The sequence below is a fragment of the Natator depressus genome, chromosome 28 (genome assembly GCF_965152275.1).
Source record: "Natator depressus isolate rNatDep1 chromosome 28, rNatDep2.hap1, whole genome shotgun sequence".
Taxonomy (NCBI): domain Eukaryota; kingdom Metazoa; phylum Chordata; order Testudines; family Cheloniidae; genus Natator; species Natator depressus.
The window spans coordinates 1,046,848-1,065,329 of record NC_134261.1 but is presented as its reverse complement, the minus strand read 5'-3'; the positions used below and the strand labels follow the sequence as shown (position 1 = coordinate 1,065,329).

The 18,482-nt window shown below is 69.8% G+C and overlaps 2 protein-coding genes across 2 annotated transcripts in view; both read right to left on the bottom strand.

Annotated features, from left to right (window-relative positions):
- Positions 1 to 1,398: 1,398 nt before the first annotated feature.
- PCOLCE (procollagen C-endopeptidase enhancer) lies at positions 1,399 to 8,876 on the bottom strand. Its single transcript, XM_074941154.1, is given in 12 exon segments — positions 1,399 to 1,540; positions 1,542 to 1,587; positions 1,726 to 1,792; positions 1,795 to 1,895; positions 2,000 to 2,071; positions 2,749 to 3,008; positions 3,132 to 3,268; positions 3,441 to 3,565; positions 5,586 to 5,666; positions 6,206 to 6,464; positions 6,627 to 6,735; positions 8,683 to 8,876. Coding segments are annotated over 12 exon segments (1,470 nt in total). The 5' UTR covers positions 8,790 to 8,876; the 3' UTR covers positions 1,399 to 1,434.
- A 2,619-nt stretch (positions 8,877 to 11,495) lies between these two features.
- Positions 11,496 to 18,482, bottom strand: part of KIF1C (kinesin family member 1C) — a 35,289-nt gene continuing 28,302 nt past the window's right edge. Inside the window, exons 13-22 of the mRNA XM_074941447.1 lie at positions 18,312 to 18,475; positions 17,839 to 17,918; positions 17,430 to 17,505; positions 17,045 to 17,124; positions 16,845 to 16,939; positions 16,072 to 16,155; positions 15,691 to 15,871; positions 15,394 to 15,466; positions 14,153 to 14,755; positions 11,496 to 13,329 (exon numbers count right to left, since the gene is read on the bottom strand). Of these exons, the coding sequence (XP_074797548.1) occupies positions 12,595 to 13,329; positions 14,153 to 14,755; positions 15,394 to 15,466; positions 15,691 to 15,871; positions 16,072 to 16,155; positions 16,845 to 16,939; positions 17,045 to 17,124; positions 17,430 to 17,505; positions 17,839 to 17,918; positions 18,312 to 18,475 (2,171 nt within the window). The 3' untranslated portion in view covers positions 11,496 to 12,594. The remainder of the gene's footprint in view (positions 13,330 to 14,152; positions 14,756 to 15,393; positions 15,467 to 15,690; positions 15,872 to 16,071; positions 16,156 to 16,844; positions 16,940 to 17,044; positions 17,125 to 17,429; positions 17,506 to 17,838; positions 17,919 to 18,311; positions 18,476 to 18,482) is intronic.

The window sequence follows — 18,482 nt, the reverse complement described above, 5'->3', positions numbered from 1 at the left end:
GCACCCGCCCCTGGGGGTCAGCCAGGGTCACATCCCTGTCCCTGCGGCCTCTGCCCCCACTCCCGACCCGCAGCCCCCCGGCCCTGCCAGTGCCCCCTCACCTGCTGCCCCTGCTAGCCCAGCCCTGGGCCCCCAGCCCTGCCGGTGCCCCTCACTCCCGACCCGCAGCCCCGGCCAGCCCAGCCCTTGGGTTATTTATGGCTCTGGGGGCGCGGGGGGGTTGTTCCAGCACCGGGCAGCACAGACACCTGTCCCACGGCCCGTGCTCACTGGCCCAGCGCCAGCCGGGGCCCAGCCTCCCCCCAGGGTCCCTCTGGGTCAGGGCTGGGGCCCAGGGAGGGGGGTGAAGTGCCGGCCGGGAAGCTCAGCGGGGCTGGTGTGGGGGGAGGGACATGGGTTGTGGGGGCTGTACACATGGGGGGCTGGGAGACAAGAGCCCGGGGTTCCCCACCCCGGGGTCCTCAGGCAGGGGAGGTGTCTGTGTCACACAGAGGATGTGCCCCCCCCCCAAAGCTGTCCTGGCCCTGAGCCCTGACTCGACCATGCCCCTGCTTTCCCAGTGAGCGGAGTGAATCCAGAGTGACTCTGGAGCAAACCCCGAGCAGACCGGAACGCAGGGGGAGTGGAAAGGGAGTTCTGCTCTGAAGTGACTCCGGATCCGAGCCAACCCCGCATGAAACGGAAATTAGAACGAATCCGGAGCGAATCCATCCTCGGCCAGGCCCATTTTCACCCCCCCCCACTTGCTCCTCCACCATCCAGCCCCGTCCCCCACAAGTGCATTATCCCCGCCTGCCCCCCAGCCGCCAACCTACTGAGAGCTGGACAGAGGGGGCCAGGCCCCCTGGAGCCGAGTCCGGGCCAAACCCTGGGACGGCCACCAGGGGGCGCATGGAACCAGCTCCCCCCCCCCCCCCCCCGAACCAAGCGGGAGCCACAGAGGGGCTGGGAGCCAGGACACCTGAGTTCTTTCCAGGCTCCAGGAGGGGAGTGAGGGGTGGTGGGTTAGAGCAGGGGGGCTGAGAGCCAGGACAGCTGGGTTCTCTCCAGGCTCCAGGAGGGGAGTGAGGGGTGGTGGGTTAGAGCAGGGGGGCTGAGAGCCAGGACACCTGGGTTCTCTCCAGGCCCTGGGAGGGCAGTGGAGGCTGGTGGGTTAGAGCAGGGAGGTGGGGGGGCGGTGCCAGGGCTGGATCTCTGCCCTGGCCCGTGGGAGCTGCTCCATAGTGACCCGTGCTTGTGCGATTCGCACGGAGATTCTGCCGTGCGAAGGGGGGGCGTGACCCCAGGGTACCACACTGCAGGCGGAACGGCCGGTTTGCTCCTTTATTTGGATACACGGAGCCGGCCTCAGGAGCTGGACCGGGTGGCGGGGGGGGGGAGAGACACGTCCCCCTCAGGTCAGACCCGACACCCCAAACCCCAGCCCCTCCGGGCTCAAGCGTTCCTCTTGGGCCCCCCCCCACACGGCCGCTTGCTGAGCGTGGTGAGGACCTGGTGCTGCTGCGGGCGATACGGGACCACGAAGCTTTCGGGGAGCATTTACCGAGCCCCTCGCCGTCCACCGGCCCATGAAGATGTAGCTGGAACCTGAGGGGGGAGGGGGAGAGACCGAGAGAATCAGGAGAGGTGGGAGACGCGCCCACCTCTGGGGTGGGGCGGCCGGGGACTCGGGGACCCCTCGCCCGGCGCCGAGATGCGGCCACCTCTGGGGCGGGGCTCGCTCACCTTTCTTGAGGGCGGGGCACTGGCGGCAGGGGACCTCCAGGCGCAGGGTGGCCCCTTTCTCGGCCTGGGCAGGCTCAGGGCTCCGGCCTTGTACGTGTTGAGGAGCGAGATGGTGGCTGTGACCCGGTTGCCGGCCCCTCGCACGGCGGTTTTCACGGTGCCGGTGATAACTGTGAGACAGGGCACGGGGGCCAGGTGTGAGTTTTTTGGGGTGCTTGGCCCAGAGTCAGGGGAGCCCCCCCCTCCTCCCTCCCCGGACTCCCGGGTCCCTTACCGAAGTCATTGGCACAGAAGTGGCCCTGGAGACTTCCCGACCGGCGGCATTTCTGGGGGCACTGAAGCTTGGCTGGAGGGAGATGAGGGGGTTAGTGCTCAGCCTGGGGGGGCAGCTTCCCCCGACCCACACCCCCTCCCACAAATCACACAGCCCAGGGACCCCCCTGCCCAAACCTGCCCCAACACAGCCTAGAATTACCATGGGGGGGGGCTGCGGGTCGGGAGTGAGGGGCACCGGCTGGGCTAGCAGGGGCTGCGGGTTGGGAGTGAGGGGCACCGGCAGAGATGGGGGGGCTGGGTTGGCAGGGGGCTGTGGGTCGGCAGTGAGGGGCACTGGCAGAGATGGGGGGGGGCAGGGCTGGGCTGGCAGGGGGCTGTGGGTTGGGAGTGAGGGGCGCCGGCGGGGCTGGGGGGGGCAGGGCTGGGCTAGGAGAGGGCTGTGGTTGGGAGTGAGGGGCGCCGGCTGGGCTGGGGGGAGCCCAGGGCTAGCAGGGGCTGCGGGTCGGGAGTGAGGGGCCCCGTGGAGCTGGGGGGGCGGGGCTGGGCTGGCAGGGGGGCTGCGGGTCGGGAGTGAGGGGCCCCGGTGGAGCTGGGGGGGCGGGGCTGGGCTGGCAGGGGCTGCGGGTCGGGAGTGAGGGGCCCCGGTGGAGCTGGGGGGCGGGGCTGGGCTGGCAGGGGGCTGCGGGTCGGGAGTGAGGGGCACCGGCTGGGCTGTGCATGGCCCGGGTTCGCACGGGCCCATCTTACCCGGCGTCTGGGCGCTGGGCGGCTCGGCCTCGGGCGGGGCCCGGGTGGTGGGTTTGGGCTCGGGTTTCGGTTTCGGGGCGGGCTTGGTGCCGGCCTGGCCCGGTTTGGAGCCGGGGAAGATCCCGGGGGCGGGTTTCGGGGCCTTGTCGGCCGCCTCGGCGGGACTCTTGACGGTGTAGGAGGCGGCGAAGCCGTCGGCCGTGACGCTGAGATCCGAGACGAACTGGACCAGGAGCTCGTTCCCCTCCGAGTAGATGGGGCTGCGGGGGAGACGGGTCAGAAATCCCTCCTGCGCCGGGCGCCGGCCCCAGGGTGGGGCCCGGCTGGCTCGGGAGGGGGTGGGGAATGGGCCCCTGTGGGGGGGCGCCGGGGCGGGGGCTCACCCGGGGGCGCGGTCCCCGCAGAACTTGCCGACGCGCCGGGAGTCGTCGGTGGCCCCCCCGTGGAAAACGGCCACGTAGTCATAACGACAGTAGGTGTCGTCCTCCACGTCGAACTTCCCGAAGGTCAGTTCCACCACCTGGGGGGCGTGGCATGGAGTCAGCCCCGCCCCTCTGGTGCCTGAGCCCCGCCCACATTTCCCCTCCGCCCGCCCCTCAGCCCCTTCCTGCCACATGGACCCTCTGCATCCCCTGCCCCACCCACCACAGTGACCCCCACCTCCCAGCCCCACCCGCCCCACTCCCCCATACCTGGCCTGGGGGCGCGATGATGTGCCAGGAACAGCTGATCCCGGCCGGGTAGTTGCTCTCGGGCCAGTTCGGGGTCTTGAGGCTGCCCTGGGGCTTCTCCAGCTTCCCCCCGCAGAACTGATGCTCTGCAAGACACGGGGGGGCAGGTCAGCGAGGGGGAGACCCAGCGGGCGCCCGTCCCGCCACCTTCTCCCCGTGGGCACCCCCGGGGGCAAATGGGAGCGCGCCCGGCTCAGAGCGGAGAGAAGAGAGGGGTGAGTGTGCACAGCAAGTGTGCAAGAGCGTGTGCTCACTGGCCGTGCAGGGCATCAGGGTGCACAGGAATTGTGCAACAAGGGTGAGCTTGGGAGAATGCAGTCATGCCGTACAGGGAAGCATGCAGACGAAGGAGCCTGCCTGGGCTGGGGGCGAGACAGGGGTGTGCACAGGGAAACGGGCGTGTCAGTGTGCAAAAACAGGTGTGCACGCACGTGAAGGCTGCGTGAGTCGGATGGGCAAGGATACAGGTGAGTGTGCACAGAGCAGTTTGCACATGAGCATAAGAGTGAGAGCATGCACACGTGGACCTGAGTGTGCAAAGACGCAGGGCACCGTGCATGTGGAAGGCTGTGCACCGGTGCGGTGCCCAAGAGCAGGTCTGTGCAAATCCACCAGGCTGTGAGGAAACGGACAACGCGCTGCCTGCCCGTGCAGCCCTCGCCGCATGTGTGTGCAATGGCAGGCGTGCAAACTCCTCCCTGCCTGTCCAACGGGGCCCGGGGGTTGCCGTGCGAACGTGCAGCCCCCCACCAGCCGTGCGAACACCTCTGCCTGTCCGTGCGAGGGGCCCCGCGCAGTCCTGGGAACCTGACCGGGGAGTGTGCGAACCGCCCGCCCATGTGCAAACCCCCGCCTGAGCGTGCACACCCCCGGCAAGCGTGCAAAGCGCCCACCCACTCGGGGCCGGCAAACAGGCACCTGCCCACGTGCAAACCCCTGCACTGGTGCCCCCCTGGCCCTTCTGGGCGTGAGCCCCCCCACTCGCTTCTGCATGAGGCACAGGAGCCAGCTCCGCCCCCCCTCGGAGCCCCCCCGCCCATGCTCCGAGCCCCTCGTCGGGTGCGGCCAGCTCTGGGGCGGCGCGGGGCCACAGGGCCGACGTCCCACAGGCCCCGAAGCAGCCGGCGTCGCCCTGCCTGGGCCCGTGTTTGCTCAGCCCACGGCTTTGGGGGCATTGGCCCTTGGTGGGGGGGGAAGGGGGGGGAGATGGGCAGCAGTGGGATAGGATTGGGGGGGGGGGGCAGTGGCGCCAGGAGTGGGGAGGGGGGAGACGGCCTGGTAAAAACCAGCAATTTCCACGGATGCCGCGGTTGGTAATTACAGGCCGTGGGGGGAGCGGCGGGGGGGACCGACAGGCGGGGCAGAAGCAGGCGGCCGGGGGTGGGGGGAGTCTCACCCTGTCCAGCAGCCAAGCCCCCCCCCGCAGCCCCCACCGGACACAGCAATGGGACGGCGATGCGGGGGTCAGATCCCGGGCTGGGGGGAGAAGGCGGCTGGTTTGGAGGTGCACAGGATGGAGGGGGAGCTCCCCCTCATCGTCACACCCCCGTCGGTGCAGGGCATTGTGGGTAACACGCTCCCAGCATCCTCTCTGCTCCTGGCGTCAGTGCAGGGCATTGTGGGTAACGCGCTCCCAGCATCCTCTCTGCCCTGGCGTCAGTGCAGGGCATTGTGGGTAACACGCTCCCAGCATCCTCTCTGCCTCTGGCGTCAGTGCAGGGCATTGTGGGTAACACGCTCCCAGCATCCTCTCTGCTCCTGGTGCCAGTGCAGGGCATTGTGAGTAATGATTACCCAGCATCCTCTCTGCTCCTGGTGCCAGTGCAGGGCATTGTGGGTAACGATTACCCAGCATCCTCTCTGCTCCTGGCGTCAGTGCAGGGCATTGTGGGTAACGATTACCCAGCATCCTCTCTGCGCCTCCAGCCCCTTTGCCCCAGGCTGCGATCCGACCACAATGGCGCCCCCGGGGGGCAGAGCTGGGGCGGATGGGCCACGGCTTCCCCCAGGGCTGGGGGGCCGGTCTCTGCGCCCGCCCCAGCCCCCCGCCACCTGCAGGGGGCGCCATTGCCGGCGGGGGGAGAGGGCAGGCGGCCGGATACTCACCGTCCCAGTAATGCCAGGGCTCCCAGGCCAACCGGGAGTCTATATGGTTGGCGCCCCACTTCTGCCTTCCGCGCGGCCGGCCTGCAAAAGGTCCCGCAGGTTGGGATGGGTGGGGGGAGCTGCTGGGGGGCAGGCAGGGGCGGGGGCCTGCAAGCCGGAGACACGGGGCGCAGGCACCGGGGGGGTTACGACGGCCGGGGAGGAGCAGGCGTGGGAAACGATTTCCCAGCATCCTCTCTGCCTTGGCGTCGGTGCAGGTGCATTGTGGGTAACGATTACCCAACTCCTCTCTGCCTTGGCGTCGGTGCAGGTGCATTGTGGGTAACGATTTCCCAGCATCCTCTCTGCCCCGGCATCAGTGCAGGTGCATTTTGGGTAACGATTTCCCAACATCCTCTCTGCCCTGGCGTCGGTGCAGGTGCATTGTGGGTAACGATTTCCCAGCATCCTCTCTGCCCTGGCGTCGGTGCAGGTGCATTGTGGGTAACGATTCCCCAGCCTCCCCTGGGAGCCCCAGCGGCCATGCACCCACGGGGGGGGTCCCCCTGCAGCCAGCCTCCCCCCGGGGGGAGCATGCGGGAGCCCCCAGCGGGGCGGGCGGGCCGCCGAGGGGCTCTCACCGTTGACGTGGGGCAGGCCGGCGCTGAACCAGACCAGGAACCCGCGGCCCCCGGTGCCCTCGTCCGTCACCATGCGGAGCAGCATGTGGCGGCCGGTGGAGAGCAGGGCCCCCGGCCGGAAGGTGCCGCAGAAGCGGCCCAGGCTCTGGGCGCCGGCCGAGGGCCCGTTGAAGACCTCCAGCGAGTCGTAGCGGCAGCCGGGGTCCGGCTCCAGGTCGAAGACCCGGAAGGAGAGCATCACCACCTGGCCCTCGGGCACCTGGGGGGGAGAGGCCGCGGGTGAGCGGGGGGCCGGCTGGGGGGGGGTCTGTGGCCGGGTGAGGGCTCAGACACCCCCCCGCCAGCGCTGCCCCATGCCCCCACCTCACCCGCACCCCGATCTCCCCACATCCCGCCCCGGCCCCGCCATCGCCCTCCGTACCGTGATAGTCCACGTGCAGGTCTTGCTGGGCGGGTAGTGGTTGGGGAACCCCTCGCTGGCGATGTACCCCGAGTCGCCCACGTGCTCCCCGCCGCACAGGAACACGGGCCTGGGAGAGACCCCCAGAGTCACAGTCACTCGGGGCCCCTTCCTCCCGGCCCGCAGCCCCCTGCTAGTCCTGGGCTCCCGCTAGCCCTGCCAGTGCCCCTCACTCCCGACCCACAGCCCCCTGCTAGCCCTGGGCTCCCCCCAGCCCTGCCGGTGCCCCTCACTCCCGACCCACAGCCCCCAGCTAGCCCTGGGCTCCCCCCAGCCCTGCCGGTGCCCCTCCCTCCCGACCCACAGCCCCCCACAGCCCTGCCGGTGCCCCTCACTCCCGACCCACAGCCCCCTGCTAGCCCTGGGCTCCCCCCAGCACTGTCGGTGCTCCTCACTCCCGACCTGCAGCCCCCCTGGTAGCCCTGGGCTCCCCCTAGCCCTGCCGGTGCCCCTCACTCCCGACCCACAGCCCCCTGCTAGCCCTGGGCTCCCCCCAGCCCTGCCGGTGCCCCTCACTCCCGACCCACAGCCCCCTGCCAGCCCAGCCCTGCCCCCCCAGCTCTGCCAGTACCCCTCACTCCCAACCCGCAGCCCCTGCTAGCCCTGGGCTCCCCCTAGCCCTACTGGTGCCCCTCACTCCCGACCCACAGCCCTGCCGGTGCCCCTCACTCCCGACCCGCAGCCCCCTGCCAGCCTGGCCCTGGGCTCCCCTCTGGCCCTGGGCCCTGGCGGGGCGCGGGGGAGGCAGCTGGTGTCAGCATCCAGGATCCAGCATCTGTTTGTCCTGGCCCGGACGCCGGGGGCTGGGAGCGCGGCCAGGCCCCGGGCGCGGGGAGGGGGGCCCATCCTGCCTCGTGGGGCCTCCAGACACGCTGGTGATCACCCAAGCGAGCGGCCCCAGGTCCCGGCCTGGTCCGTGTGCCCCGGCATGGCCTGCCCCAGCCCCCAGTGGGGACCAGCGCCCCCCGGCCTGCCCCCCGCCGTCCCCCTGACGCTCAGCCCGGGCAGGGGCCCCCGCCTCGCCCACGGGCGTGGCGCTGCGGACGCCCGGCCCGCCACGGGGCACGGGGCTGCCAGGTGTGGGAAGCCCGGGACGCTCATTTTCCGGGGGGCAGGAGTGGGTGTCTAGAAGACAAAGCCCCAAATATTGGGGTGTCAGGTCCCCGGAGCCGGCTCTATCTGGCCTCTGACCCCCAGATTTGGTGACCATAAGAATCCGGTTTTCACCTCCCCCCACCTGTCCCTGGGGTCCCAGCCTGGCCCTCCCCCCCCACCAAGCTGCTCCCCCCCAGCTGCTCCCCCCCCAGGAGAATTCAGAGAATCCAGAGATTTTGGCTCATCCCCGACATCTGGCAGCTTCGGCTCCCATCGCTAAAACCTTCCAGATGTGCTGGAACCGGGCCTGTCCCGGCCCCCCCGGCTCCCCCCGGCCCTGACGGTGCCCCCCACTCCCGACCCGCAGCGCCCAGCTGGGGCAGGGATCAGGGGCTGGGGGAGCTGGGGGGCAGGGATCGGGGGCAGAGGGGAGCTGGGGGAGTCGTGGGGCAGGGGCAGTTGTGGGGCAGGGCTGGGGAAGCAGGGGAAGTTGTGGGGCAGGGCTTGGGGCAGGGATGGGGGGGTGGAGGGAGCTGGGGGGCAGGGGGAGTTGTGGCACAGGGGGATCGGGGGAGCTGGGGCAGTCATGGGGCAGGGATGGGGGCAGGAGAGATCTGGAGGAGTCAGGGGGCAGGGCTGGGGAGGCAGGGGGAGTTGTGGGGCAGGGATCGGGGCTGGGGGGCAGCTGTGGGCAGGGGGAGTTGTGGGGCAGGGGATCAGGGGGAGCTGGAGGAGTCATGGGGTAGGGATCTGGGGCTGGGCGAGTCGTGGGGCAGGGATAGGGGGTTGGGGAGGCAGGGGGAGTTCTGGGGCAGGGATCGGGGCTGGGGGCAGGGATGGGGGGTCGGGGGAGCTGAGGGAGTCATGGGGCAGGGATTGGGGGCAGGGGGAGTTGCGGGGCGGGGATGGGGGGCTGCGGTACCTCGTGGCGTTAGGGGCAGGGGCGGGGGCGGGGTTCGGGTCGCTCTGCCCCATGGCGCAGCCCCACAGCAGCGGCAGCAGCAGCAGCGGGCTCCGGGCCGGGCTCATGCTGGGGCTGGGTCCGGTTCGGGTCCGGTCCGGTCTGGTCCCTGCGCGGACGGGCCGGGAAGCGGCGGGTCGGGCTCAGCGCAGCCTTAATGGGAAGGAGCTGGGGGGGGAGGGGCGGGGGCGCGGGCGGGGGGAGGGACAGAGGATTCCCTGGGGGGAGGGGCCTGTGGGGGGAGGGGCTGGCTGGGGGATTCCCTAGGGGAGGGGTCCTTGGGGGGAGGGGCTGGCTGGGGGATTCCCTGGGGGAGGGGTCTGTGGGGCAGGGGTCTGTTTGGCAGATTCCCTGGGGGAGGGGCTTGTGGGAAGGGGTCTGTGGGGGGAGGGGCTGGCTGGGGGATTCCCTGGGGGAGGGGCTTGTGGGAAGGGGTCTGTGGGGGGAGGGGCTGGCTGGGGGATTCCCTGGGGGAGGGGTCTGTGGGGCAGGGGTCTGTCTGGCGGATTCCCTGGGGGAGGGGCTTGTGGGAAGGGGTCTGTGGGGGAGGGGCTGGCTGGGGGATTCCCTGGGGGAGGGGTCTGTGGGGGGAGGGGCTGGCTGGGGGATTCCCTGGGGGCGGGGCCCATTCCCTCTCGGGCGGTGCTGACGTGGCGCGGGGGGGCGACGGCCAATCAGCGACCGGGGAGGTGGAAACGGCCCCGCGCGCTCGGGGAGGGGGAGGGGCGGGCGGCCCTGGGAGCCAATGGGGGTGGGAGGCAGGGTCGGGCCAATGGGGATGCGGCGTGGGAGGGTCTACCAGATGAGGGGGGAGGGGCCCTGGGGGATGGGGGGTGTCTGGGGGGTTCCTGGGGGTCCATTGGGGGTCCTGGGGGGTGGAGGGGTGTCTGGGGGGAGCTGGGGTGGGTTCCTGGGGGTCCATTGGGGGTCCTGGGGGGTGGAGGGGTGTCTGGGGGGGACTGGGGGCGTTCCTGGGGGTCCATTAGGGGTGGAGGGGTGTGTGGGGGGAGCTGGGGTGGGTTCCTGGGGGTCCATTGGGGGTCCTGGAGGGTGATTTACGGGGTGGGGGAAGCTGGGGAAATCTCCCCTGGGGTGGGGGGAGGGCCCCCCCAAAGTGGTACAGTTCTGGGGTCCCCTTGTCTGTCCCCTCCCCCAGCTACAGGGACCCCAGGACCCTAACGCTCAGCGACTGCCCTGAGCTACAAACCTGGGGGGCTGGGGTGTAGTGGGGGGGCAATGGGCTGGGGAGGGAGCTATGGGGCAGGAAGGTTATGGGGGGCTGGGCATGGTGGTGGCAGGGGGCCATGATGCAGAGGCTGTTAGCTTTAGGGGGGGCTGAGGTCCTTGCTCTGACCCCCCCTTTCCCTCCCCACCCCCAATGTGGCACTAGGGGGTCATAGCCCCAATGTGAGTGGTGGACGAGGGGGGCTGGCCCCACTGCCCCGGGCAGCCTAAGGGGTCGTGTGCTTCAGGGAGTGGGGGGCTCAACAGGGGGTGCTCTCCCCTGGTACTGCGGGGGGGGAGTCTTGTATAAATAGCTGCCACCCTGCCCCCCAGAGCTGGCTGCAGCTTCCCGCTGGCCCCTCTTCTGCTCCTGCCCCCCAGCCTGGGCCCCACCCCCGGCTCGGGGTCAAGGCCGCGGTCCAGTGCCAGGATTCCTGTGGCGGGCAGTTCCCCAGGGCCCGCCCCAGCCAGGCCCAGTTCTGGCCGCCGCAGCCACGAAGCCGGCGGCCCACGGGGCTGAGTCACAAGGCGTGAACGCCCCCTTTCCTGCCCCCCACCCCCCGGCCCCACGGGGAGCGCGGCTGGAGAACAAACAGCCGGCGGTGAGGGGCTTTCATGGCAGAGCCAAGCGCTGCTGGGCATGAAGCCGTGACCCTGGGCAACCTGCCTGCCCAGCCGGGCCAGCGGGAGCTCTGCCCACGGGGGTAGGGGGGCAAAGTGAGGACAGAGGCAGGGAAACTGAGGCAGAGGCCCTCGCTGCTGCTAGCCCAGTCCTGGGCCCCCCCCAGCTCTGCCGGTGCCCCTCACTCCCAACCCCCAGCCCCTGCTAGCCCAGCTCTGTCCCCCCCCCGAAGGACACGGGTTCACGACACAGAGGCAGTTTACACGTTTAATACAGGGGGGAGGGACAGCACAATATAATTCCTGGGCCTGCCCCCCCCCAAAGAATAAATCCAACCACAGAGAACGGAGGGGGGGGTGAGGGTGTCAGCAGCATGCACGAAACACAACACACACAGGCCACAACTCCTCCTGGGGGGGAGCTGAGGGACCCCTGGTGGGGGGGTTCTGGGCTCTAGGGGAACAGGAGTTGGTTCCTGAATGGGGGGGGGTCACGCTGCTGGGTTGTGGGGGCTGAGTTGTGGGGGGGACACCACTGGGGGGGGGTCCTGAAGGCAGTGAATGTCTTGGTGTGTGGGCTTCAGCACCTGAGGGGGGCAGGGCTTGTCCCTCTCTACCCTTGCCCCCCCCTTGCGGGGAGGGGGGACCTCAAAGCTGGGGGGCACTGGAGTCTTTGGAAATCAGCCAGACCTTTGCTGAGGCCAGGGGGGCAGGACTGGGGGACAGCTGTGAACCCCCCCCACACCCACCCACTTAAAGGCTCAGGACCCATCTAGACACCAGCCCCCCAACCACAGCCAGGGAAATGCAAGTCCTGGGGCCCACCAGCCCCCACTCCCCTCCCAGAGCCAGGGAGAGAACCCAGGAGTCCTGATACCCCCTGCAGCCCCAGTCCCACATCTGGCCCCTACTCCAGTGGCTTCATTTACCCCCTCCCCCCATTGTTCTGGCTTGTGGGAGACCCCATGCCCTGCAGCCCCCTCCAGTAGCAGCTGTATGGGGTGGGGCGGCCAAGACAAGCCCCCCCCCCAGGGTGCAACCAGGAAGGGGGGGTTTACAATTAACCTGATTGTCCTTGGGTGAGCAGGGCCCAAGGTGGGCGATGCACCCCCAGGGGCAGGGGCCTTCGGGACCAGGGGTCCCCCCACTCTTCCCAGCACCAGCACCCAGAGACCCCTGGGGGCATGGGGCAAGCCGGCTGGCTCCCTGGGGAGTTTCCCACCCATGCCCAGAATGGGAGCTGATCTCCCACAGTCCTCTGCAGCTCACCCGCCCCATCCCCACTTCCCACAATCCTCTGCAACTTGACCCCTGGCTCCATTTCCCATGATCCTCTGCAACCCACCCTGATTTCTCACAATCCTCCACTCCCTGCTTTTCCCCATGATCCTCTACGGTTCACCCTGATTTCCCCATGATCCTCCACTCTGCAATTTTCCCATGAGCCCCCCTGGCTTGCCGCAATCTCCCATGATCCTCCACTCCCTGATTTTCCCCATGATCCAACATGGCTCGCCCTAATGTCCCATGATCCTCCGCAGTTCACCCTGACTTCCCATGATCCTCCATGGCTTGCCCCAATCTCCCATGATCCTCCACTCCCTGATTTTCCCCATGATCCAACATGGCTCACCCTAATGTCCCATGATCCTCTGCAGTTCACCCTGATTTCCCATGATCCTCTACTCCGCAATCGTCCCAGGATCCAACATGGCTCACCGTAACGTCCCGTGGTCCTCTGCAGCGCCGCAGTTACTCCCCCCTGCAACTTTCCCATGACCCTCGGCGGCCCGCCCCAATTTCCCATGATCCTCCACTCCCTGCTTTTCCCACGAGCCCCCGTGGCTCGCCCTAACAGCGAGCATGTGCAGCGCCACCGTCGCCCCCTGGCTTCCCCACACTCCGCTGCGGCTCGTCTCACGTTCCCATGATCCTCCGCAGCTTGGCTGCCGTCTCTGACTTTCCCCAGGACCCTCCACGCCAGAGGCGGCCTCCCGGCCCTCCCCGGGGGGGGGGGGGCGGCGGCGGTTACACCGGGGTCTCCTGCTCCTGCAGCTCGGGGGCCGAGCGCTGCCGGCGCATGCGGGGCGGGGCGGCGTAGGGCTGGCGGGGGGCCAGGTAGGGGCGGTGCTGCGGGTAAGGCTGGTGCTGCTGCGGGTAATAGTTGTGCTTGTGGGACTGGTAGTGCTCCGGGGCGCCGGGGCGGGAGGGCTTGGCCCGGCTCCCCCCGTCCAGGGAGCTGCGCCGGTGGGGACGCTGGCCCGGCTGCCGGCTGCAGTGTTTGTGCTGGGGGCCGCCGGGGCTGTAGGGGCGCCGGGGCCGGGGCGACCCCGGGGCTGGTTCCTGCCCCAGGCTGTCGCCCTCCGGCTCCGGCTCCTCGCCACCGGCCACCATGAAGGCGGTGTTGGGGCCCCAGGAGTAGCGGTGCTGGGGGTTGCTCTTAAAGGGGAAACGCAGCTTGCAGTCCTGGGGGGGCACGAACTTGCCGGGGGCGTGGGGCTGGCGCCGGAGGCCCTTGCCGAGCTGCTGCTGGTTCTGGAGCCGGGCCTGCTCCTGCTTCAGCCAGCGGAGGCGGCCGCGCCGGAAAGCCGGGTCCTGCTCCATCAGCCGGCACACCCGCGCGTAGCTCCGCTCCGGCTCCTCCCGGGCACACAGGGACTCCGGGCTCCCCGGCCGGTCCCGGGACCCCGCCTCGTCCACCAGCCCCGCCTCGAACAGCGGGGAGCTCCAGTCGTTCTCCAGGTCCTCGTCCGCCCCGTCCTCCTGCCAGCACACGGGGGAGGTGTTAGGGGGCAAGATACCTGAGTTCCACCTCTGGAGCAGAGAGCGCTGGGGAACTAGAGTGGGGGGGGGGGGGGCGGGGAGCCAGGACTCCTGGGTTCTCTCCCCGGCTCTGGGAGGGGAGCGGGGGCGGGTGGGTTAGAGCAAGGGGGGCTGGGAGCCAGGCCCCGAGTCCCTTCCACTGCTGGGCAGGAGGCTGGGGGCCTGGCCCTTGGCATACGACACGGCTGCATTGTGCATGTACAGCGCCTGACACAATGTGGTCCTGGACGGTGCCCCTCACGCCCGACCCGCAGCCCCCTGCTCGTCCAGACTAGTCTGAAACTAGACCCTGCTGAGCCCAAGGCAGTGGACAGACATGATGCTTGGGCTCCTCCTGCTGGTGGGAAGTGGCCAGTACACAACAAAGCCAGGACTCCTGGGTTCTCTCCCCAGCGCTGGGTGGGGAGTGGGATCTGGTGGGTGAGAGCAGGGGGGGCTGGGAGCTAGGACTCCTGGGTTCGCCCCCCAGCTCTGGGAGGGGAGAGGAGTGGGGTCTGGTGGGTGAGAGCAGGGAAGGCTGGGAGCCCGGACGCCTGGGTTCTCTCCCCGGCTCTGGGAGGGTGGGGTTGGTGGGTAAGAGCAGGGGGGGGCTGGGAGCCAGGACTCCTGGGTTCACTCCCTGGCTGTGGGAGGGTGGTGGGTAAGAGGAGGGGAGTCTGGGAGCCAGGACTCCCAGCGCCGGGGAGCAAACCCAGGAGGGGAGTGGGGGCTGGTGGGTCAGAGCCAGGGGTGGGGAGCCCGGACGCCTGGGTTCTCCGCTCACCGAGGAGATGGGGATGACCCTCTCCATCTTCACCATGCGGTGGCGCAGGGCCCGGATCTCCTCGTCCTTCATGTTGTTCTGGATCTTGACCTCCTGCAGGATGTCGGTCAGCTTGTCGATGTGGGCCCGCAGGTCGTCCACCGCCGGGTTCGCGCCCCCGCCTCCGCGGCCCTCCGGCTCCTCGCCCCCGCCCACGGTGTCCCAGACGTCCCGGGCCACGGCCCGCCAGCTCTCCTTCTCGTTGGGGTCGCGTTTCCCGTAGAGCCGGCACAGCTCCTTCATCTTCACGATGCTCATGGCCTCGATCTCCTGCCGGGCCTGGCGGAAGTCGTTCAGCGCCACCTCGTAGCAGATCTCCTTCACCGCCTGCATCTTCAGGTCGGCCAGGGTGACCCAGCGGGGGTCCTTGCCCAGGCGCCGGCGCTGGGGGATCTGGTAGACCCGGAGCGGCTCCCGCCGCTTGCCGCTGCTGGGCACGCCACAGCGCTTCACGATGCTCTGCACGTTGGTGGCCGGCAGCTTCTGCCGCAGCGAGGAGATGAGCCGCCAGCTCTCCTCGCACGAGCGCTTGTCCGAGTCGTCCCCGCTGTCCGAGTCCGCGTACTGCCGGGATGGGGAGAGACGGGGTCAGCACCGCCGGCCGGCGCCCCCGAGCCGGCTCCGCGGCTCCCTCCCCGGCCCCTCCCCGCCCCTCCTCGCATGAGTGCCCCTTGCACGAGCGCTTGTCCGAGTCGTCCCCGCTGTCCGAGTCCGCGTACTGCCGGGATGGGGAGAGACGGGGTCAGCACCGCCGGCCGGCGCCCCCGAGCCGGCTCCGCGGCTCCCTCCCCGGCCCCTCCCCGCCCCTCCTCGCATGAGTGCCCCTTGCACGAGCGCTTGTCCGAGTCGTCCCCGCTGTCCGAGTCCGCGTACTGCCGGGATGGGGAGAGACGGGGTCAGCGCCGCCGGCTGGCACCCCTGTCCTGGCTCTGTGCCCCGTATTCTAGCCTCACACCCCTGACCGGCTTGTCTATACCCACGTCCAGGGGGTGTGTGTGAAAGACACAGGACGGGGGGGGGGGGGGGGTCAGAATGGCCCCCCTCATCCCCAGCCTGTCCAGCCCAATCGCCCCACCTCACTCTGCCCCCCCCAGGAAATCTGAGACCGCCCCCGTTTGCTCGCCCCTCCCCTTCCGCTGTCTCCTGCCTGCCTGAGCTCCCTGCCCCCCAAATCCAGCCCCCTCAGCCCACCGCCCCCTTACCAGCCTCTGCTGCTCCAGGAGCAGATCGGCCTCCTCCTTCTCCCGGCGGTACTGGTTCTCCAGGTCCTGGAGCCTGGGGTGGGAGACGCCATGAGACTGGGGCAGCCCCCTCGACCCCCACCTGGGGACGAGCCCCCCGCACCAGAACCCCCCGGGGCGGGGCAGGGGGACGCCCCACTCCCCAGGCCCAAAATCCCCCTGGGCGGGGCAGCCCATCCCCCCAATCCCAGAAGGCCTTGGGGGTCTCTCTGGCATTCCCGCCGTGTGCTCTGGGAGCCGGGGGGCCCGGGCCCCCACCTCTTCTCCATCTCCAGCTTGATGTCGATGCCCTGCTCCTCCAGCAGCTCGCGCTGGGCGAAGTTCCAGTCGACGGGCTCGGCCGGGGGCTCGGCGGGGGCGCTGCGTTCCCGCTCCAGCCGCGCCTGCTCCGGGTGGTTGAAGCGGAAAACGTGGTTCTTGCCCATCACGATGCGGTTACCTGAGCGGGAGGGGGCAGACGCAGGGATCGAACCCAGGAGCCCTGGCGCCTCCTCCAGCCCCCCAGCCTCCACTCCCCTCCCCGAGCTGGGGAGAGAACCCAGGAGTCCTGGCTCCCAGCCCCCCCTGCTCTCACTCACCAGCCCCACTCCCCTCCCACAGCCGGGGAGAGAACCCAGGCGTCTGAGGAGTTGCCCCTACCTGACCTCAGGACCAGCGGCTCCGTCACCTGCTTCCCGTTGACGTAGGTCTCAGCCCCCTCGCACGGCTCCAGCGTGACAATGGCTGTGGGGAGAGGGAGCCCCCGTGAGACGTGCCTGTGAAGGGGGGCAGTGGGGGTCCCAGTCCCACGGAAAGGGTGGATCGGAGGTGAGTGCCAGGCGTGGGGTGGGGGAACTCCTGGCACACAGCTTGTGGGAGGGATGATTGCCCCGCGCCGTGGGGCTGGCTGTTGGGGACCGGGAGTGCAGGGGGGACGACCCACGGACACCGGCGGCGGGGTGCGTGTGCGGGGGGCACCAGCAATCCGTACCTGGGTGGCTCCGCGTCTCGGCCGCCTCCCGCCAGCACAAAAGAGGGGGAAAGAAGCGTTAGGGTCAGTGCGGCCCTGGTCCGGGTCTGCAAGAGACTCCCCCTGCCCGCCCCCAACCCCCCCCCTTTTGTGGGGCAGGGGAGGGGGGAGCCCAGCTCAGGGAGCGTCCTGCCCCCGAGGACCCCACTGTGCCGAAGCGGGAACGTTCTCAATGGTTTTGTCTGAATACCGTGTGCGTGCCTCAGTTTCCCCCGTATCTCAGGGGTGGGATCGGTGCTGGGCAGGTGTGACGGCGACGGGGTACCGGGGCGCAGAGCCCGGCCCCCACTTTGTAGCCTGGCGGGGGGGCCGGGAACAAAACACCCAGGTGACCAGTTTGCCCAGGGGAGAGACGAAGCCTGGGGGTGCTGGTTGGGGACTCGGGGGGCCCCCCCATTCCCACCTTCCCCGGTGGGGCCGGTGCGGCTCCGGAAAAGGCAGTGCTGCTCGTTGATGAACTGCCCCGTCAGCTTGATGTCGACGTCCACCTGGCCCACCCTGCGGGGAGACGGGGGGGGGGGGAGGTGAGAGGGGGGCAGGGCAGGACACCCCAAACCTGCCCCCCACCCCACCCCCCCCGCGGTACCCCAGCCCGCCCCGCACCTGGTCACGCCGTCCTTGATATGATACAGCAGGCACTCCGACATGAGCGGGTCCTCGTTCAGGTTCACCAGGTGCGGGGTCTGCAGAGGGGGAGCTGGTCAGCAGGGGGGCAGGGCTTTGGGGGGCCCGGCCCGCCCCCCCCCCCCCGCCACGGAGAAGAGCCCCACCCCGGGGGATTCTGGGATGGAGGGGACTGACGAGCGTTGGGTGCAGAGAGGGATGGGGGGTAATTACAGAGGGAAAAGTTGGGGAGCGGGTGGTTCTGTGGGGCACCCGGCACCGACCCCGATCTCGGCTGGGCTCTGCGCAGGGCTGGACGGACGCCGCCTGTCTGTGGTGTCACCCCATTGCTTCCCGATGAGCCCCCCAGCCCCACGCCACTTGCCTTTTTCGGGGAGAAGACCCCCACCGTGCCACCGTCTTCCCGCACGGCCACGCCCATCTCGGCCAGGAGCGCCTCCCTGCGGCGAGAGACCCACGTCACTGCCCCATGCGCCCCCCAAACTTCCACCAAGATGCGGCCCCCTCTGGGGCGGGGTGGCTGGTTATCCAGGGACCCCTCGCCCGGCGCCGAGATGCACCCATCTCTGGGGCAGGGTGGTGGGTGACTCAGGGACCCCTCGCCCGGCGCCAAGATGCACCCACCTCTGGGGCGGGGCGGCGGGTGACACAGGGACCCCTCGCCTGGCGCCGAGATGCGCCCACCTCTGGGGCAGGGCGGCGGGTGACACGGGGACCCCTCGCCCGGGGCCGAGATGCGCCCACCTCTGGGCGAGGTCAGTCCCAGTGCTCACCTCTCCATCCGAAGGGCCTCGGTTTTCCGCAGCTTCTCCTCCCACGTCTCGTTCAGCTCCGCGATGATTTTCTCCGTCTCCTGCGCAGGCCGAAGGAGAGTTGGGCTCAGGTCACCCCCAGCACAGGGGGGACCCGTCTCTCCTCACCCCGATGAGCCAGGTCCCTGCACCCCTCACCTGCCCCACCCTGCCCAGAGCAGGAGACTGGGGTGTTCGTGGGGAGACTGTCTGACATGCCAGGGCCGGGGGGGCTGGGAGCCAGGACTCCTGGGTTCTCTCCCCGGCTCTGGGAGGGGAGTGGGGGCTGGTGGGTCAGAGCAGGGGGGGCTGGGAGCCAGGACTCCTGGGTTCACTCCCCGGCTCTGGTGCAAACTGAGCTAGAGAAAGGGGGCTGGCCGCTGGGGGGCAGGCTGTGGGATCTGGGGGGCTGGTGGGGGAATTGTTCAAGGTTGGGGGGCAGTTATATCCCCTACCTGCAGCCTCTCCATAGCCTCCTCTGTGCAGATGACCTGCTCCTCCAGGGTGGGGAAGGGCTCGGACCCCCCGTTGAGGGGGGCGAGGGACTGGGGCTCGGCCGTGGGGTCGTAGGGCAGTGCGGGAGCAGGGGGGTGGCTGTCGGGCTCCTCCCGCTTCAAGCCTGGAAC